This window comes from Hypanus sabinus, chromosome 11 (genome assembly GCF_030144855.1).
Source record: "Hypanus sabinus isolate sHypSab1 chromosome 11, sHypSab1.hap1, whole genome shotgun sequence".
NCBI classification, from domain to species: domain Eukaryota; kingdom Metazoa; phylum Chordata; class Chondrichthyes; order Myliobatiformes; family Dasyatidae; genus Hypanus; species Hypanus sabinus.
The window spans coordinates 67,644,155-67,666,826 of record NC_082716.1 but is presented as its reverse complement, the minus strand read 5'-3'; the positions used below and the strand labels follow the sequence as shown (position 1 = coordinate 67,666,826).

At 38.7% G+C, this 22,672-nt stretch overlaps 1 protein-coding gene across 12 annotated transcripts in view; it reads left to right on the top strand.

Moving 5' to 3' along the window:
* Positions 1 to 22,672, top strand: part of zgc:110366 (uncharacterized protein LOC550476 homolog) — a 147,142-nt gene that overhangs the window by 51,477 nt on the left and 72,993 nt on the right. For 11 of the 12 annotated variants that reach the window (XR_009514795.1, XR_009514796.1, XR_009514798.1 and 8 more), the window contains one exon: positions 6,312 to 6,413. The exons of the other annotated variant lie outside the window; for it this stretch is intronic. Coding sequence is in view for 5 of the 11 variants with exons in the window: in XM_059984627.1 (XP_059840610.1) it covers positions 6,312 to 6,413 (102 nt within the window). In the remaining 6 variants the exon portion in view is untranslated. The remainder of the gene's footprint in view (positions 1 to 6,311; positions 6,414 to 22,672) is intronic. 12 annotated transcript variants of the gene reach the window in all.

Sequence of the window (22,672 nt, the reverse complement as noted above, 5' to 3'; positions counted from 1 at the left end):
TTACAATTCTATGTCTTAAATTTTGTAAGTACTAACCTTTCATTCTGTGAAGTAATAACTAATTTCTGATCGGCATATGCAACTTCCACAATAAGTCAAATATGTATTATAAAGATACATTAATACAGGTAGAGTATTCCTTATCCAAAATGCTTAGGACTGGAAGTGTTTTGGATTTCAGGTTTTTTGTATTTTGGAATATATAATGAGATAGCTTGAGATTGCCATAATTTCCGACTTCGAATTTATGTGCTACCAGTAAGCAGTCTTTGCCTTACACTTGTTCATCACACATATGAACTTAACATTAAAAATTATTACATACCGTTAAATCAATAAAAATATAAAGTGTGCATGGTTTTAAGAGCCGCACAACAGCTTCATAGGAATACCTGAATCAGCTGTTGAATGGCAACAAATAACGGCAGGCTTTCAGTCTCCACCTACAATGCCATGTTTTGATTAAAAGATTACAGTACACTATATTTGTATTTTGCTTTGTTTTTATACCTTACATAAAACCTAAAAATTGCTATTTTAGACTTGTTCTGGTGTTAGATTTTCATTAGCAACAATCTGGCAAACTCAATAAATGTCTCTGCTGCTTCATGATCAGCAGGCACTTTAAAAAATTTAATGCTATGTCTATTCTTAAATTTCTGCAATCAGCCTGCTGAATCTTCACAATTACCATCAATTTTCAGTTTGCCATGATGAATCTGCTTGTTTCATGATCACAATACCATTAACTGGCATAGGTTCAAAACGATTCTGACAAATCCAGTCTTTCAATATATGATCGAGATCTTAATTTTTTGCTTTATGCAATGCATTTTTTTATATTTCATTAACTTCTGTTCATTATATACAGAATGTGAGGTCACTTCTCAGAACTGTCTGTGGGGCGCAGAGACCTACACTTGAGTACCATCTTTTAACTTGAAATGTTCAACCTAGTCCCAGAAATTATAATGATCTGTAGAAGTTCTAAGCTACAAATTTTATTGCATAGTACAACTTTATTCTGTGACATTCTCAGAATTTAATGGATATTAATTGTCAAACTTGCTGTATGTATTCTACAAATCATAATTTTGATGCTGAGTCCTGCTTACATTTGATTTGTTAATGCAGAAATGTATCTCTATAACCTGGATGCCATTTCTGGAAAGCATGCTTGAAGAAATGTAAAATTTCACTGTATAAATCCCAGCTTGTTTAGTCTAGCTCTTGGAACCAGCCACAAATGTGTGCCCTTTAAGCTGAAACCACCCCTTAAATATCTTTCCCATCTTGCCACAAAACCAACCAATTGCCACCCTGTCTCTCTTCGCTCCCATCACATATCGCACTTGACCCTTCACAATCTAATCACTCAAGATTCTTTTACCTCCCTCCCCCCATTTCCTCCCCTTAACTGTGCTTTGTTGGCTCTTTACAGCAACTAGCACTCACACTGCCCCACAACCCACCTGAAACTCTTGTGAGCATTTCATATCTTATGCTTCGTGCAGTAAAAATTGACAAAAGTGGATCCTTGGAGAAACCACAATGGCATTCCAGTTGTTATATATTTGACATGAAGTTCATGATTCAACTTCCAGAGCATAATTTGTAAGTTTTAGATATCTAATGCATGATTTTTTGTGAGATATGAGAATTGCACAACACCAATTTCAGACCATCAGTGCCATTCTAGAGCTGATCTCTGCAGGTAAAATAATTTTACTTACACCAAACTGAATGGTTTTCTTTCTCCATTTCCTCCCTTCTGTTAACTGTATGCTTAGAATCTCCTACTTGTATTATTTTAAAGTGATTATCAGTGATTCTCAGGTTGATCTCTATGTGCTACTACAAAAACCAGATGAGTGCTTGTTTGGTGATTTCTAGTAAACGCAAAGTACACTGCAGATGCTGTGGTCAAATCAACACGTACAAACAAGCTGGATGAACTCAATAGGTTGGGCAGCATCCGTTGAAATTTCAACAGATGCTGCCCGACCTGCTGAGTTCATCCAGCTTGTTTGTACGTGGTGATTTCTAGTGTTCTTTAATTTGTTAGAGTAAACAGGGAATGATGAGGCAGGTGCTAAAGGACCTTTTTTTTAAAAAAAAAAGTACAATGTATGAAATACGCAGTTCAGGCAGCATTTATGGGGAAATAAAACTGAGTTAACATTTCAGGTCAATGACCTTGCTTCAGAACTGGAAAAAAAGTTTAAAATCAAACACACTTTTAATGATGGAGAAGGGTATTGAAGGAACCTTTACTGATTTCATGTTTTCACACAGACCCGAGAAAACCCCAGCTATGTATAGAGCCAGAAGGGATACAAGAGGTTCTAAATGAATGATTTTCAATAGTATTCACAGAGAGATAGACTTTGTGGTTGGAGAACTCATTAAAGGGGAAGGGGAAGGTGAAATCCTGGTAACACACTCAAAATGCTGGAGGAACTTGATAGGTCTGGCAGCAGCAATAGAGGGTTTACTGAATGACCAGCGGAGTTTCTTTGGTGTCTGTGTGTGCATAACTCAAGACTTCATCTTCAGAATTTTTTGTGTTGGTGAAATTCTAATATGGAGTTCCATGGGTTTTAGTAAGGCCTCAGCAATAGCAGAAGGTTGTTTCCATGATTGAATGTCTGTGACTAATGGTATCATATAGGGATTGATGCTGTTTGTAATATATATGAGTGATATGGATCTAGATGTAGGAGACATAATCAGTAAGTAACCATTAACTTTGGTAGAGTTGTTGACAGTGTGGATGGTAATCTTGGGTTTCTGATTGATACTAACATATTGGTGAAATGGCAGATGCAGTTTAATCCTGATGAATGTGAGGAGTGGATTTTTGGAGTACTATTGAGGCTAAGACATCCACCATGAATGGTAAGGTCCTGAGTGGATGGAGAAACAGAGAGACCTTGGTGTCCACAATTCCTTGAAGATGTCACTGTGGGTAATAAATGTAGTTAAAAAGGCATATGGGATACTGCACTGCCAGACAGAGTTGTGAAGCAGAGCTACAAACAGCATTTAACAGCTCTTGAATCACCTTGGCATTGAAGGAAACAGAACCAGTGCTTGAGATGGAATTAACATAGATGGGTTCCAATGATCAGTGTGGACTTTTGAGCTAAATGGCCATTTCCATGCTGTATGACTTAATGACTTGATTGGGAAGCAAAGTAGAAATGACACTGAGCAAAGCAGTCCTATAAGGAGGGCAGTGTGGTTGAGTGGGTGAGTTGGCTGTTAAGTACAGTGTATCTGTGGTCAGAATATTCAGGAAGCAATTCTATTTCAGCCTGCGTATCTGTTGTGATGCCTTTGAAATGTTTTCCCGTTTTCTTAATTTGATATTTTCTTAACTGGTGGTTATTCTCTCACTCCTTGAATTCTTTGCAATTAGAACTCTTCATTGACCTGAATGTTGATCTCCTTGTATGCTGACTAATCTGTTAAGTGATTTTTGTCATTTTTAAAATGCTTTTTTACTACTCTTAGCTTTTTCAAGGTGCAACCAGGCTTTAAGCAGTGTAAGTGTTAATATCACAGTTTTTAAACCCACTTAGATGCACAGTCATCCGCAGCACAACTAACACTTGTTGCACACTGAATGCATCTTAATTAGCAGGCAGCGATGACATGTAAACTCCACATCACAATCCCATCTGATTCAGCCCCTGTAGGCTCATTACTTGGATTGCCTTTGTATATTTTGATGTTGGAAAACAACCAGAATAGTCTGTCCAATATTACCTGGCATTGAAAGTAACTATTGTATATTTTGAAAGTTTGATATTGACAGATCATACAGTTTAACACATAGCTAAGGAGATTGTGCAGGAGGGAGGGCTTCCGATTTTTGGATCATTTGTCTCTATTCCAGGGAAGGTGGGACCTGTACAAGCAGAACGGTTTGCACCTGGAACTAGAGGAGGTCTAATATACTTGCAGGAAGGTTTTCTAGTGTTGCACAGGGGAGAGGTTTAAACTAGAATTGCAAGGGGATGGGAGCCAAAGCACCAGAACAGGTAGTGGAGTAATTCTGGGGAAAGATTTTGTTAAGCCTGCAAACAAAGTCAGAAATTGAAGTGTCTGAATTGTGTATATATCAATGCAAGGAGTAGTGTAGGAAAGACGGATGAGTTTTGGGCATTGATCATCATGTAGAATTATGATATTGTAACTATTAGTGAGACTTGGTTCCAGGAGAGGCTGGACTGGCAGCTCAGTTTTCCAGGGTCCCATAGTTTTAGACGTGATAGAGTGTGAGGGATGGATAAATCCCTATGGCTTGACAAAGTACCCCCTCAAACTGTGCAGAAATTCCTGGGGCCGTTGCAAAGATATCTAAAATGTCCTTAGCAACGACTGAAATGCTGTGAAGGATTAGTGAAAGCTAATATTGTTCCATTGTTTAACAAAGACTCTAAAAATAAGATGGGACATTATCAGCTGGCGAGTCTGACATCAGAAATGGGTAAGTTATTGATGGACTTGACATCAGTAATGGGTAAGTTCATGGAAGGTATTCTAAGGAACTGGATATATAAGTACTTGGATAGATACGGACTGATTAGAGGTAGTCAACATGGCTTTGTGCATGTCATGTTCATGTCTAACCACTATTATGGTGTTTTTCAAGGAAGTTACCAGGAATGCTGATGAAGGCCAGGCAGTGGAGTGGATAATGAGGGGAGAATTGTTAGAGGTATACAAAATTGAGGTTTTAGACAGGGTAAATGCAGGCCAGTTATTTCCTGAGGTTGGATGAGAGTTGGGTTAAGGGTGCAGGTTGAACTGTTTTAGGGGAACATGTGGGAACTTCATCATTCAGGGTGGTGAGAGTGTTGAACAAGCTGCCAGTGGAATTGGTGGATTTGGGTTTGATTTAAACTTTTAAAGAGAAATTTGGATAGATAAATGGACGGGAGGAATGTTGAGTGCTATGGTCTGGATGCAGGTGGATGGAACTGTGCAGATTAACAGTTTGGCATGGACGAGATGGGCTATGACTATTTTCTGTACAGCTGCTGATTTTGGATAATATGTGAATCTGCTTCATCTCAGAAGTAGCTTGTTTTTCCCACTTAATTTGCACAGAATATGGTGTAGCATAGAAATATTCACTTCCTTTATTGATGCTGAAAAAATTAATATGCATTTCTAGCATTTCTAGTTTGTATTTTGGACTTTGAACATCTTTTCTTGAAACAGTTGATTGTTAATGGACCAAGATATTTAAAACAACAACGCTGAAGATAAAATTCTATAATAAAAAATAAAAAGTTCAGTATCATTTTAGATAATACAGTAGAATTTCAATAAGCCGATATTCTCAGAACTGAGGTGGTGCCAGACCGCCATGTTTCCAAGACAGAGATGTTATCCATTTTAATATACCACATTTAATTTTAGACTGTAGTATTATAATTTATTCAGTGAACTTAAGACAATGCAGGATACAAAACCAGGTATGTTTATGGAATGTTGGAAAGAGTAATCGAATATGCTTAATGAGACTTGGAAACAGGACACCCTGAGACACTAAGTAACAGTTCATAAGCACTGCTAGAAGCAGAGCCCTGCAGAGTTGATACAGTAAACCTTAAATTCTCAAATATATTCAAAATTGGAAGATGAATTTGTTTATTCCATTTCTCTTTATATACTGTAAATAACTTGCCATCATACACCAGTTTTACTTAGCTGCTTGCCAGCAATGCCAACCTGAGAAAATCTGATAAGTAAATTAAATAGAGTACCTAAATTGTCTGCATTTTCACAAAATTTCAACATTAACAGGAATCTAGGCATTTCTTTTGTACTTTAGAATCTTTATCCTTTGTCACATATTCACATATTTTTATAAAGCTTATTTATGAATTAATCTAATTGTGGATTTCAAAAGATAATTGCAACCTTGCTTTCCCACGAAAAATTGGCAAGATGGTTCTTTGACAATTCCAGTGATATTTTGCTTTACATAGAATATTAGTTGGTGAAACCAAACAAAAAGTCCCATTTCTTTACTAATAACATAACGTTACATTACTAATGTTGAGACCATGATTGTTAGCTGAATTAATTCACGTGTTGATACAATTTCTTCTCTATTGTGCATGGGCAAATAGTGTACGATTGTACCAAATGTTATCCAAACTCTGTCGATCTAACTGTTATTCACACCAAAGGACTTTCAACACATTTTTGAAGTACAGTATATCTGTAAATATTGGCTTCAGTACATTATTTCTTCAGAGGATATGCACCTAGATATAGATTTTTTTTTCCAGATCTTTACCTTATGCATTGGCCTGATGGAAATGTCCTGGGAAAAACTAATCGTGAACTTCGAGCGGAAACATGGCAAGCAATTGAAGAATTGTATGATGAAGGTGAGTAGCAGCTACTAAGGGAATTATGTTGATACTTTTCCAAATATTATGTGCTACCGTTTACACTTTTTGTATCTTAATATATATTTCAATGCCCTTTGCTTGGATAATACCGTGTGTACTTTCCTAAATTGATTTTTAAAAAATATTTTGCTTTGTGGGTAGCAGGCTAAGAGTCATGCAGAGCAGATTCAGAAATTGCAAAAGGTTAGTAATGACCAATTGGATGAGTAAATCCTTACCTTTTATTGTTTGCTCCTTCCAAATGTTTGAAGGTATTTGTAGATGTTCTTGCCCACCATTAACAGTGAGTTTCGGGTCTCTGCCAGCTGATGTGAATTGAGTTGGATGCATTAACAGTTCAAGATAAAGCAGTCTAAATGTTGCAGACTCATCTGCAGCTGTAATATTTCAGTGCTAGGCTTTCTACATGTTCATTTCTTTAGGAATACTTGTTACAGTATATATAGAATTCAGTATTTATTAGTATTAAATCCTATTGATATGCTCTAATAGTGTAAAATAATTTAACAATTTTGAAATAGAATCTTATTGAGATTTTTGCTAGGGTTTTGTACTGCTTTTAGTGGTCTCTGTTGAATTTAATACTCCGCTATTCCTCTTGTACATTTTTTATTTATTTTGTATCTTATAGTAATAATTAATGTCTTTCACTGTAACTGCTGGCAAAGAAAAACATTTCTTGACATACATCCTTGATAATAAACCTGATTCTGATTTTAAAGTATACTTAAATTTACTTCTCAAAATATAATAAAGGGCTTGGTCAATTTCAGTGTTGGGATTATTCAGAAGGCACCCCTTAAACGGGGAATATTGCGAAGGGCCCAACTCTGTAAAAGGATGAATGATCTCAGAATGGCTAATGACAGGTGATCCTCAGAACAACATGACCTAATTTCACAGATAACACTCTAAAATAGTAGGAATTGCATTATTATACATGGGTGAATTATGGCCGAGTGGTTGGTCACAATTGCATTTCACTCAAGGTACAAAGTAAATTTATTATCAAAGTACTGTATGTCACCAAATACAACCCTGAGATTAATTTTCTTGAACTCCAGAAATAAGTACTTGTCTGACACATAGAACTGCAGAAAAGACAGGACTACACTTTCTTTTTCACAAACAAGAGAAAATCTGCAGATGCTGGAAATCCAAGCAACACACAAAATGCTAGAGGAACTCAGAAGGTCAGGCAGCATCTATGGAAAAGAGTACAGTCGATGTTTCAAGGCAAGGCCCTTCTTCAGGTCTGGACAAAATAAAGATGAGGAGTCAGAATAAGAAAGTGGGGAGAGGGGTAGTAAGTGAAACTGGGAGGGGTGAAAGAAAAAGCTGGGAAGTTGATTGGTGAAAGAGATACAGGACTGGAGAAAGGGAATCTGATGAGAGGACAGAAAGCCATAGAAGAAGGGAAAGGGAGGGGTGCAAGGAGGTGATGGGCAGGTAAGGAGATAAGGTGAGAGAGGGAAATGGGAACGGTGAAGGAGGGGGGGGCATTACTACAAGTTCGAGAAATTAATGTTCATGCCATGAGGTTGGAGGCTACCCAGACAGAATATAAGGGGTTGCTTTTTCAACCTGATTGTGGCTTCATCGCAACAGTAGAGGAAGCCATGGACTGACATGTCGGAATGGGAAGTGGAATTAAAATGGGTGGCCACTGGGAGATCTTGCTTTTTCTGGCGGATGGAGTGTAGGTGGTCAGTGAAACAGGCTCCCAATCTGCATCGGGTCTCCCCAATAAACAAAAAGCCACACTGGCAGCATTGGATACCAATAGATGACCCAAACAGACTCACAGATGAAGTGTTGCCTCATTTGGAAGGACTGCTTGGAGTCCTGAGTGGTAGCGAGGGAGGAAGTGTAGGGGCAGGTGTAGCAGTTCTTCTGCTTGCAAGGAAACTTTTCTGCTTTCCACAGGGATCGCTCCCTTTGTGACTCATTTGTTCATTTGTCCTCCCCACTGTTCTCCCTCCTGGCACTTACCCTTGCAAGTGGAACACCTGCCCCTACACCTCCTCTCTCTCTACCAATCAGGGCTCCAAACAGTCTTCCTTAAGAGAGTGTAGTATACCCATAATGGCAAATTATAAGACAATGTCACAATTGCTTCCCCGTACAAGGTACTCCTTGTTCCTATAATTCCAGAGTTCTCATAATCTTTAAAGTTTATAGATTTTTGGGTTACAATGACCAAATTTTAAGAATTATTACCAAGCAAATCAACTTAGATTTATTGCATCTTTTTTTGATGAAGATAAACCGGCATGGATTAGAATAGAATTAGATAAAATAGGAGAAAATATACCAGAAGATTTTATATATAAATGGGAATCTAAATTGATACTGGAAAAGAAAGAATCTCCTATACTAAAATATTTGATTGATTTATGGAATAAGATAAATGTTGATGATGAGATCAAGAAATCTTTATTAGCAAAGAGACCTTTAATTCAAAATAAACTTACTCCTTTTACAATGGATAATCAACTTTTATATAACTGGTTTCACAAAGGGATTAGATATATAGGAGACTGTTTTGAAGGAGGTATATTAATGTCATTTGACCAATTAAAGAATAAATATAAAATATCAAATAACACTCTTTTCTGTTATTTCCAATTAAGGGCTTATTTAAGAGATAAACTGGGTCAAACAATGTTATTGCTGAAACCTAATGAAATAGAAACTTTAATTCATAAAGGAAAAATTAAAAAAATTATTTCTGGTATGTATAATTTGATTCAAAAGCAGGCAATTAAACGAGGAATTCATAAGTCAAGACAAAAATGAGAAACTGATTTGAATATTAAAATTGATGAAACAAGTTGGTCAAGATTATGTCTTGACAGTATGACAAATACAATAAATGTTCCACTGTGGCGACCCATTTCCTGGCGCAATTAGATAGCCGACGGGGGTTTGCGAGCACAGAGCTTTGGAGCCTCTGCGCCATGGGGGGCCGGTTGAGGGAGGCTTAAAAGTGAGGCTGAAGTTTTCGAATAAAGTTTTTTCCTTCGACTGCAGTTACCGACTCCGTGTCGTAATTTTAGCGCTGCGTGTAGCACACCGCTACACCACTAAGATTAGTACAATATAACTTTTTACATCAATTATATATTACACCACAAAAAATAAATAAATTAAACTCAAATTTATCTGATCAATGTTTTCGATGTAATCAAGAAATTGGTACTTTTTTAAACTCTACTTGGTCTTGTTTTAAAATTCAACCTTTTTGGACAAATTTAAGAGTTTTACTGGAACATATTATTGGAACACAGCTTCCACACAATCCAATATTATTCTTACTAGGTGATATTGAAGGGATAAAACCGAAACCCAAATTGAACAAATATCAGAAAGAGTTCATAAAAATTGCATTGGCAGTAGCCAAAAAGGCTATTGCAGTTACTTGGAAATCGGATTCATACTTAAGTAGAGATCGTTGAAAGAATGAAATTTTTAGCTGCATTCCACTTGAAAAAATTACTTATAATTTAAGAGATAAATATGAAATATTTCTGAAAATTTGGCACCCTTATTTACAAAAGATAGGATTAAATATATAGGTGCTCCGAAGATAAAATTATTAGTTATTTGGGGAAAGAAATAAATATATATATTAAAGTTATTATGAACTCCGTGGAGCATGTGGGGATCTTCCGATATCCAGACACTCTTTCTTTCTTTTTTCTTCTCTCTTTTTTTCTCTTTCCACAGGGATATGTTGGGGGGGGGGGGAGGGTTGATAATTTTTTTTTCCTTCTGTAACTATTTGAAAATTCAATAAAAAGAAATTTTTTTAAGTTTATAGATTTTTTAAATTCTCACTTTTGTGGTTTTTTGACCATGTCTAATTTCCTCAAACCAAATTGTTTAGAAATAGTCACTGTAATGTTGAAATTGCCAAAATTATGTGTTGTAACATTTCTCAGCGATATGACAAAATCAGATAATTATCCACACCTTTGCAGTATTCTGATCAGCTTCATAGTTTTTTTTTGTTCATCATTAATTACCTTGGTGACTTTTTCTTGCAGTTATTCATTAGGATAAACCAAAGTCTCTCTATATTTACAATATACTAAAGCTGTTTGTTATCTTTTATCTTTATAGTTATATTTCAGGCACTTTTAAAGATTATATTTCTTGCTTTTTGAAATCTGCTTGATAGGATTCTTATCTCCAGACTTTCTGTGGAGGGACCATTAATAGCAAGAGCCAACTGTGGCTCAGAATGGTCAGCACCTTTTCATTCAGACATATGCCTGTGATTTTAAAAAATGGAGTAAGTCAATAATATGCATTGGATTGGGCAATGCTACTTCCATTTTGAGGACTATAATATGTTATGTTATTCAACTATACTTTGGGATGTTAATTCATTTTCCTAAAAACAATTTCTCAATCTTCTATACACATGCACCTATTTGGACCTCACTTAAATAAGCAATATGCATGTTTTAATTTAGTGGATCGTTAGGAAACAACGGAAGCAGTTATTTCTTTGATTTGGACTTCATGCCTGTGGCCTGTTTCCTCTGACAAAGAATTGCCCTATTCTACCTTGCTTCATCACATCTGCTACTAAAGCCTATCTTTACTAGCTGGTTTCAATCTTTCTGTTCTTTGCAGACATGCTATGTAAAACTCTGCTGCTCATGTCCAAACTTCAATCAGTGTGTGCTTCATGACATGCTGGTTTTCATTTAAGCAATGCCTCATTTTAATATGTTGTTCCACTCCACACCTTGCGGCGCACCGAGCGGCAACCTTCACCATTTTCTTAGCAATTGTCTGGTTTTTTTTTTAACGAGGCCAAGTTGCTAGCTTGATGCTCAACCTAGCACGGATGGAAAGCGTGTAAAGAGCTGGCAGTCTTCGAACCCAGGACCACTCGCCTGGAAGTTCAGTGCAAATGCCACTACACCAACAACTGGCTTTCAGTTTAATACACTCAGCCTTTCCAAATCCTACCATGGTCCCAAACACCTCTATCCATTGTAGCTTTTCAACAGTATCTTGTACAACTCGGGTGACTAATGCTGCTGCTGCCTCACAGCTTCAGTGAGCAGGTTGAATCCTGACATACGGAATTTGTCATTTTCCCCTTTTCCCGCTGTCCATTTTCCACCCACATGCCAAAAGACGTTTAGATTGGTAGGCTAATTAGCCCATTAAATTGCTCATAGTGTGTAGGTAAGTGGAAGTATAATGGAGAGCTAATGTGAAAGTGGGGGAAACAAAATTGGATTACTGGATGATTATGGTAAAAGGAGATTTGACATCAAGTATGGTCTTAGTGGGCTGAAGGATCTGTTTCCATTCAAATGATTCGATGACCAATTCACTATAGAAATATAAAGAAATTAGTCATAAACAGTGGCCATTTTATTAGGTACACCTGTCCATTAATGCAGATATGTAATCAATCAATCAATCATATCACAGTAATTCAATGTATAATAGCATACAGACATGGTCAAGAAGATCAGTTGTATTTCAGACCAAATATCAGAATGGGGAAGAAGCATGATCTAAGTAACTTTGACTGTTGGTGCCAGATAGGGTGATTTGAGTATCAGAAACTACAGTCTCCTGGGATTTTCACAGATAAGTCTCTGCAATTTAAAGAGAATGGTGTGAAAAACAAAATACATCCAGTGAGTGGCAGCTCTGTTGAGTGAAGACACCTTGATAACGAGAGAGGTCAGAGGAAAACGGCCAGATTGGTTCAAGCTGACAGTAAGGCAACAGTAACTCAAGTCGCCACATGTTACAAAAGTGGTGTGCAAAAGAGTGCCTCTGAACGCACAACACATCGAACCTTGAAGTGTATGGGCAACAGCAGCTGAAGACCATAAACATTAAGTACAAGAGGTACATTATCCTTGGCAACTTCCGCCATATCTAAAAGGATCCTACCACTAGACATATCTTTATCTCTTCTCCCCCCCCAATCCACTTTCCACAGGGATCACTCACTCTGCATTTCCCTTGTCCATTTGTCCCTCCCCCCCACCCCCCCAATCTCCGTCCAGGCACTTATCCCTGCAAGCAGCCTAAGTGCTACACCTGTCCATACACCTCGAGGCCCCAAACAGTCCTTCCAGGTGAGGCAACACTTCAGCTGCAAATCCACTGGGGTAATCTGTTGTGTCCGGTGCTCTTGATGTGGCCTCCATCGTAAATTGGGGGACAGCTTTGTCAAGCACCTCTGGACCATCTGCCACAAGCTGTACTTCCAGTGGCCAAACATTTTAATTCCCATTCCCATTCTGACGTGTCATTCCATGGCCTTTAGAGCCAAGATGTGGCCACCTTTCAGGCTAAGGTGCAACAAGAAGGCAACAGTTATACCAGTGCCTAAGAAGAATAATGTGAGCTGCCTTAATGACTGTCGCCTGGTAGCACTCACATCGACAATGATGAAATGCATTGAGAGGCTGGTCATGACTAGACTGAACTCCTGCCTCAGCAAATACCTGGACCCATTGCAATTTGCCTATCACCACAATAAGTCAACAGCAGACACAATCTCAATGGCTCTTCACACAGCTTTAGACCACCTGAACAACACAAACACCTACTTTAGGATGCTGCTCATCAACTATAGCTCAGCATTTAATACCATCATTCCCATAATCCTGATCGAGAAGTTGCAGAACCTGAGTGAGCCTCTGTACCTCCCTCTGCAACAAGATCCTCAACTTCCTAACCGGAAGACCACAATCTGTGCGGATTGGTGATAACATATCCTCCTCGCTGACAACACTGGTGCACCTCAGGGGTGTGTGCTTAGCCTACTGCTCTATTCTCTGTATACGCGATTGTGTGGCTACGATCTATAAATTTGCTGACGATAAAACCACTGTTGGTAGAATCTCAGATGGTGACGAGAGGGTGTACAGGAGTGAGATATGCGAACTAGTGGAATGGTGACGCAGCAACAACCTGGCACTCAATGTCAGTAAGACGAAAGAGCTGATTGTGGAATTCAGGAAGGGTAAGATGAAGGAACACATACCAATCCTCATAGAGGGATCAGAAGTGGAGAGAGTGAGCAGTTTCAAGTTCCTGGGTGTTAATATCTCTGAGGATCTAACCTGGTCCCAACATAATGTAGTTATAAAGAAGGCAAGATAGCAGCTATACTTCATTAGGAGCTTGAAGAGATTGGCATGTCAACAAATACACTCAAAAACTTCTATAGATATACTGTGGAAAGCATTCGACAGGCTGCATCACTGTCTGGTATGGAGGGGGAACCTACTGCACAGGGCCAAAAGAAGCTGCAGAGGGTTGTAAATCTAGTCAGCTCCATCTTGGGTACTAGCCTACAAAGTACCCAGGACATGTTCAGGGAGCGGTGTCTCAGAAAGGCAGTGTCCATTATTAAGGACCTCCAGCACCCAGGGCATGCCCTTTCCTCACTGTTATCATCAGGTAGAAGGTACAGAAGCCTGAAGGCACACACTCAGCGATTCAGGAACAGCTTCTTCTCCTCTACCATCCGATTCCTAAATGGACATTGAACCCTTGGACACTACCTCACTTTTTTTAATATACAGTATTTCTGTTTTTTGTGCTTTTTTAAATCTATTCAATATCCGTATACTATAATTGATTTATTATTATTATTTTCTCTTCTATATTATGTACTGCATTGAATTGCTGTTGCTAAGTTAACAAATTTCACGTCACATGCCAGGGATAATAAACCTGATTCTGATTCTGACCTTATATACTGTCTGGGTACCCTCCATGAATGTTGATTTCTCCTTTCAGTAAACAAATTTCCCCTGCCTCTTTCTCTATTCCCTTCTCTGAACTTGTACTTCTTCTCACCTGCCTCTTACTTCCCCCTAGGTCCTCCCCTCTTTCCCTTTCTCTTATGGTCCACTTTCCTCTCCTATCAGATTCTTTTTTCTCCATTCCTTGACCTTTCCCACTCACTTGGTTTCACCTATCATGTTCCAGCTAGCCTCTTTCCCCTCCCACACTCACCTTTTTATTCTGATATCTAGCCCCTTCCTTCTCAATCCTGAAGAAGGGTCTTGGCCTGAAATGTCAACTGCTTTTTCACTTCCATAGATAATGCCTGACCTGCTGAGTTCTTGCAGCATTTTGTGTTTGTTGCTCTCTATAGCATGTATTCCTTTCTTCTATTATGCTATTAATAATGCACAAAAGTATTTGTTTAATAAGATCCCTGTGAAATACCTAAGGATGATTTTGCAAAAGGAGTTAAAATGGGAAGATTGAAAATAGGAGGAGGAATATGCTATTTGGCTCTGAATGGAAGTCCAGCCATGATTGTGAAACATAGTCCAGTTGAACCATTCAAACCAATTATCATGGCTTATTATCTCTAAAGTACCCTATTCTTGCTTTCTCCCTATATCCCTTAATAAGCTGCATATTAAAAAATACATATACCTCATTTCTGAATATGTTTAATGACTTGATCTCCATTACCTTTATGATAGACCTCCCTCAATGTGAAGGAGTTTCTCCTGATCTCAATTATAAATGACAAATGTTGTGACCATCATTCTGTTGTCTGTAGTTAACAAAAACAATCTCACAATATCTAGTCTATATTGTCCTGTTAGAATTTTATGGGGTTCTATGAGATTCCCCACTTATTCATCCGTAGTCCAGTGAATATCGACCTACCTGATCCGATCTCTTCCTGCTATCCCATATATCAGTTGGGTAAACCTTCCCTGCACTTCCTTCAAGGCAGGAACAACCTTCCTCAGGTACAGAGGAATTGCACATGAAACTGCTTCTTCCTTCTCTATTCTTTGGGTTCCATTCTCAGAAAAAATTCCAGCACATTCGTTAAGGATTTTTTTCCCTTTCATAAATCCACGCTAATTTTGTCCAAATGCATTAATGCTTTACAAATATACTGCTATATCTATTTTAAAAGCTTCTGTGATAGATATTCACTTATATTTCACGTTTCCTAAGCTTGCTTTCAAAAGGTCACAAACAGTTGTAAATAAACGTTCAACAATATTGCTTTGTTTAATTTCTCTTCCTAAATGGAATTTAGTCTTCAGTTCTTAAAATGTAAATGGAAATCAGCTTAAGTTAAAAAGCACTTGTTATGGAACAGCTGTGCAAATAGGTGTTGTATTTTGAACTTTGTCTGTAAAGAGTCACTGGACCTGCTTTATTAATGCTCAAGATAGGGGCAGAATTAGCCCATTTGACCCATTGAATCTGCTCGGCCATTTCATCATGGCTGATCCATTTCTGTCTCAGCCCAATCTCCTGTCTTCTCTCCATATTCCCTCATGCCCTGACTACTGAAGAATCTATAAATCTCTGCCTTAAATATACCTAATGATTTGGCCTCCACAGCCACTTGTGACAATGAATCCACATATTCACCTTGTTCTGGCTAAAGAAATTGCTCCTTATCTCCATTCTAAATGGACATCCCTCTATTCTGCGTCTGTGTCCTCTGGTCTTGGACTCCCCCAGCATAGGAAACTTCCTCTCCACATCTACTCTATTGAGGTCTTTCAACATTTGACAGGTTTCAATGAGAACCCTCCTCCCCTCATTCCACTGAATTCCAGTGAGTACAAGCCCACAGCCATCAAATGCTGCTCATACGACAAGCGTTTCAATCCTGGAATCATTTTTGTGAACCTCCTTTGAAGCCTCTCCAATCTCAGCACAATCTTTCTTAGATAAGGGCCCATAACTGCTCACAATACTCCAAGTGAGGCCTCTCCAGTGTCTTATAAAGCCTCAAGCATTACATCTTTGCTTTTATATTCCAGTCCTATCAAAATAAATACTAGCATCATATTTGCCTTCCTCACCACTGACTCAACCTGCAAATTAACTTTTGGGGAACCCTATGCAAGGACTTCCATGCAACACACACAAAATTCTGGAGGAATTCAGCAGGCCAAGCAGCATTTATGGAAAAAAGTGCAGTCGACGCTTTAGGCCAAAACATCGACTGTACTTTTTTCCCTAGATGCTGCCTGGCCTGCTGAGTTCCTCCAGAATTTTGTGCGTGTTGCTTGGATTTCCAGCATCTGCAAATATTCTCTTGTTTGTAACAAGGGCTTCCAAGTCCTTTTGCCCCTCAGATTTTTGAATTTTCTCTCCATTTAGAAAATGTCTACACTTTTATTTCTTCTACTAAATTGCATGATCCTACACTTCCTGATGCAGTATTCCATCTGCCACTTCTTTGCCCATTTTCCTAATCTGTCGAAGACCTTCTGTAGCGCCTCTGCTTCCACAGCACAGCCTGTCCCTCCACCTATCTTCATATCGTCCACAAATTTGGCCACACAGCCATCAATTCCATCATCCAGTCATTGAGATATAACATAAAAAGCAGCCCCAACACAGACCCCGATGGAACACCAGTAGTCATGAAGCTGACCAGAAGAGGCAACCTTTGTTCCCACTTTTGATCCCTGCCAATCAGCTAATGCTCTATCTATGCTAGTTTCTTTCTTGTAATACCAAAGGATCTTATCTTGTTAAGCAGTCTTCAGTGTGGTACCTTGTCAAAGACCTTCTGAAAATCAAAGTACACAACATCCATCTATTCTCCCTTGTCTATCTTGGAGTTATAGAAAAGTACAGCATGGAAACAGGCACTTTGGCCCATCTACGTGCTGAACCATTTAAAATCCCTACTCCCATCAACCTATACTGGGCTCAGGGTCTTCCATGCCCCTACCATCTGTGTACCTATCCAAACTTCTGTTAAACATTGAAATAGAGCTTGCATGCACCACTTATGTTGGTAGCTCATTCCACACTTTCTCTTCCTTCTGAGTGAAGAAGTTTTTCCTCATGTTCCCCTTAAACTTCCACCTTTTGCGCTTAGTCCTTGACCTCAAGTTGTAGCCCCACCCAATGTCAGTGGAAGAAGTTTACTTGCATTTACCCTATCTATTACCCCTCATAATTTTGCACACTTTGATCAAATCTCCTCTCAATCTTCTACTTTCTAAGGAATAAGGTTCTAACCTATTCAATCTTACCTTATAACTCAGTCTTTCAGGCCTATATCCTTGTAAATTTTCTCTATATTCTTTAAACCTTATTTACATATTTCCTGTAGGTAGGTGACCAAAACTGCACACAGGCCTCAAATTGGTCTCCAAATTGAAGACACCAGTGTCTTCAACAATTTCAACATAACATCTCATCCCATGATTTATGAAGGCCAATGTGCCAAAAGCTTTCTTTATGAACCTATCTATCTGTAACGTCACTTTCATCAAATTATGGACCTGTATTCCCAGATCCCTTTGTTCTACTGCACTCAGTGCCCTACCTTTCATCGTATGAGCTACCCTGGTCAGCCCAACTGAAATGTGTAGATTTTAAACATGTATCACTGTAAATAAATTATCTGTTTCGAACTACTTTGTTAGGAGAGGGGAACCACCATTCAAATAGTGGGTATTGGCAGCTATACTCACCATGTAGAATAAACTGGGAAGTAAACTAGTCTTTGAGGTTTGGGTAGTTATAGTATAATCTCCTTTTAGTGAGAGTAGTTGTGGCTATTCATATCCTATAGGACTTAAAGTCTTCATTTGAGTTTAGAACTTCCAGCAAGCCCAATACCATCACACTTAAAGAAATTTCCCGATTGCCTATATTTTGATTACTAGTTCCTGGCTTTTTTTGGGGTTTTTTAAGTGGTCTTACATTTGCCACCCTCTAATCATTACAAAGTGCTTTAGATTCTGTATAATTTTACATCCACTATTTCTTGGGCTTGTTCTTTTTACACTTTATATGCAGATCAGATTTGGAAGATTTTCAGGTCTTTAGCATCGTTAATTTCCCTTGCACTGTTGCTTTACTGATAATATTTTCATTCAGTTCTTCCCTTTCTCTAAAACGTTGGATCCTTAATATCTCTGGAGGTTATATGTGTGAGGAAACAAAACTGAAGTATTTTGTATTGAATTGTTCAGCTATTTCTTTTTTCCCAAGTATAATTCTGCTGTTTCTGACTGTAGAGAACCTGTAGTTGGAAAGGAGCAGAAATCCTAGCTAATTTTTCTTTCTTTGAATGTATTCCACTGTATTCTTACCATCCTATTATCTCACCATTTGGGGTGGCAAAACAAACTTGTTACTGAAGATGATGTACTGCTAAGTTCATTCAACATATGATTGAATTGCCATTTAGTTCAAGTGAAAAATCATAGATAGAACATAGATCATAGAAGAGTACAGCATGGGAACAGGCCATTTGGCCCATAATATTGAGCCGAACCAACTAAATTAGTAATCAAGTGGCCAATTAAACTAATCTCTTCTGCTTACACAATGTCTATGTCCATTATTGTCACCTTCATATGTCTATCTAAACCTCTCTAATGTTTCTGCTCTTACAACCAACATTTCAGGCATCTACCACTCTCTTTTATAGTGTAAGAACCTGACTTAGCTATAATTGCACTGACTTGAGTTTAAGCATTTAAACTGCAAATACAGGTATTTGCCTAAGTGTACTATGCTATAACATTGCAAAACTTAGAAATTATACTCAGGGTTTATACTTTAGTCTCATTAGCCTTATTTGGTCATTGATCAGATAATCTATTCAATATCCACACAAGGAAGGTGGAAACATTCTTCAGGTTTAGGAAGCAAACATCAGGCAGAACTCTTGAAAATTAAGGTAGCCAGGAAAGAGCTAAAGCAGACTGGGGAGAGGTAGAAAGGGGCGTGAGAAGGATCAAGGAGAATCCCATGAATGTGAAGAGGAGGAGGATAACAAGCAAGGATAGGACTGTTCAGGGACAAAGGGAGAAACATGTGCCTGGAGTTTGAGAAGATAAGGGAAGTCCTTAATGAATGCTTTAGTGTTGGTCCAAGCAGAGAGACTTTGATGAATCTGAAGTCAGCATTGAACACGCTAATGTGCTGGAACATGTGAGGTAGCATTAGAGTATCTGAGAAACAGTAGTTTAGATAGGTCCCTGAGGCCAGACGGAATATACCTCATGTTACCAAGAGAAGCAAGGGAAGAGATTGCTGGCACATTGACGATGATCTTTGCATCTTCCTTGGCCAGAGAAGTACCAGAGATGGTAAAAGTTGTTCTGTTGTTCTGCTGTTCAAGAAAGGTCATAGGGGATTCTTAAGTCAGTGGTGGACAAACAATTGGAGAAAATTCTTAGAAGCAGCATTTGGAGAATCGTAGTAATATTAGGGATAATCAGCACAGCTTTGTGAGAGGCATGTTGTACCTCATAACCCTAATTGAATTTTGAGGAGGTGACAAAAGAGATTGACAAAGTAGAGTGGCAGGTGTGGTATATATGGATTTTAGTAACGTGTTTGACGAAGTTTCCCATTGTAGGCTCATTCAAAAAGTCAAGAGGCATGCGATCTGGGGAAACTTGGCTGCATGGTTATTGAATTAGTTTGTCCACAGAAGGCAGAGAGTGGTACTAGACGAAGTGTAATCTGCCTGGTAGTCCATGACTAGTGGTGTTTGCAGGGATCTTTGCCCCTTGTGATTTTTATAAATGATTTAGATGAGGAACAGAAGGAGTGGGTTAGTAAATTTGCAGATGACATAATGGTGTTGTGGATAATGAAAAATATTGCAGGTTACAGGATGTAGACAGAATGTAGAAATAGTCAGAGAAGTGGTAGATGGAGTTCAATCTGTAAAGGTGTGAAATGATACACTTTGGAAGATCAAACGAAGACAGAATACAAGGTTAATGGCAGGATTCTCAGTACTGTGGAGGAACAGAGTGATCGAGGGGTCCGTGTCCATAGATCTCTCGAAGTTGCTACATAAGATGATTGGATGGTTAAGAGCACATATGTTAAGCTGGCTTTCATTAGTAGTAGAATTGTGTTCCAAGAGCAGTGAGATAATGTTGCAGCTCTATAAAACTCTGCTTAGACAACACCTGAGGTATTGCAACCAGAACTAAACACCTCATTATAGAAAGGATGTGAAAGTTTTAGAGAGGGTGCAGTGGAGATTTACCAGGGTGCTGCCTAGATTGGAGGACATACCTAGCAAGCATTTGCATGAACTAGTCTCTTTAGAGTAATGGAGGGTGAAAGGCAGCTTGATAGATGTGTGGAAGATTCTTAGGTAGTATCTTTATCCCAGGGTGGCAGTGGTCAATACCAGAGGATGTCCTTTTAAGGTAAGTGGAGGAAAGCTTAGGGAGATGTCAGAGGTAGTTTTATTCAAACACAGTAGTAGGTGTCTGGAATATGCTGCCTGGAGTGGTAATAGAGGCTCATACAATTGGGATATTTAAAATATTCTTAAATAGACTCTTGGATGTAAGAAAAATGACAGGTTATGGGCTATGTAGGAGGGAAAGGTTAGATTGATCATGGAATAGGTCAGCACAACATCATGGGCAGAAGGGTCTGTACTATGCTGTATTGTTCTATGAATATGGCAGGAGAATGGGGTTGAGAGGGATATTAGCCTTGATAAAATGGTAAAGCGGACTCGACGGGCCGAATAGCCTAATTCTGTTCCTATGTTTTATGAATGTAAGCAATCGTAAGTTGTAATGAAGGTTGTAAAAGTTATTAACAGTGCTCCAATTGCACATTCTTTTTGAGAATTTTAAGTGATGCCATTTAAAACAATATATTCTTACTCGAATTGTGTTTCTTTGTACTTGCATAAAAGTACATTCCATAAATGTAGGCAGCAGGTTTTTTAAATTTTCACTTGGATTGTGTTTTTAATATTAATCAGCATCTTCTAAATTAAATACAGAACAGGCAAATTGTGAAAATATTCTTGGAAATATGATTCAGGAGTGTTTTTGCACACAGTTCCCTTTATAGAGGAGGAGGAAATTGTGTTACATCATTATTTTAAGCCATACTGTACTCTACTGGGTGTTATTACAAAATGAGGAAATCTGTAGATGCTGGAAATTCAAACAACAACACACACAAAATGCTGGTGGAACACAGCAGGCCAGGCAGCATCTATAAGGAGAAGCACTGTTGACGTTTCGGGCCGAGACCCCGACGAAGCGTCGACAGTGCTTCTCCTTATAGATGCTGCCTGGCCTGCTGTGTTCCACCAGCATTTTGTGTGTGGTATTACAACATGGTAGATTGAGTAACTTCATTTTGCTACCGTTCACTGTGATTTGCACAGCTGAAGATAAGTTTATTATTGTTACATGTACCAAGGTACAGTGGAAAAGCTTTGTTTTACATGCCATTCATTCAGATCATTTTATCACATCAGTGCATTGAGGTAGTATAAGGGTAAAACAATGATACAGAATATATATGTTACAATAACAGAAAGTACAGTCCAGGCAGAAAATGAGGTGCAAGTTCAGGATGAGGTAGATTGTGAGGGCAAGAATCCATCTTGCCTTACTAGAGTACCATTCAATAGTAGAACAGTGGAGTAGAAGCTGTCCTTGAGCTTGGGGTACAGTAGTTGTTTTCAGGCTTTTGTATTTTCTGCCTGATGGACGGGTATGAAGAGAGAATGTCCAGGGTGGCTGGGGTCTTTGCTTATACTGTCGGTTTTACCAAGCCAGTGAGAAGTGTATACAGAGTCCATGAAGGGGAGGCTATTTTCTGTGATGTTCTGATTTATGTCCACAACTGTCTGCAGTTTCCTGTGTTTTGGGGCAGAGCAGTTGCTATCTGAAGCTAGAATACATCTGGATAGGTTTCTTTGGTAAAAAAAAATCAGTAAGGGTCAGCGGAGCTTGTTGAATTTCCTTAGCCTGTTAGGAACTTGAGACACTGGTGAGCTTTCTTAACTGTAGTGTCTACGTGGTTTGACTGCGGCAAGCTATTGGTAATGTTCTGAGGAACTACAAGCTCCCAACCATGTCCACCTCAGCACCACTGATGTTGAAAAGAGTTTGTGTGTTGCCCCCGCCTAATATCAATGACCAGCTGTTTGCTTTGCTGATAATGAGGGAGAGGTTATTGCTATGTCACAGTGCCATTAGGATAGCTTCCTCCGACTCATTATTTAAGATTCACCCCACCACAGTGGGATCATCTGCAAATGTGTAGATGGAGTTGGAATAGAATCTGCCATGCAATCATGAATATATAGGGAGTAGAATAGGGGGCTAAGTACGCAACTTTCTGGAGCACCAGTGTTGAGCATAATTAAGGCAGTGGTCTTGCTGCCTATCCTTACAGATTGTGGTCTGTTGGTCAGGATGTCAAGGATC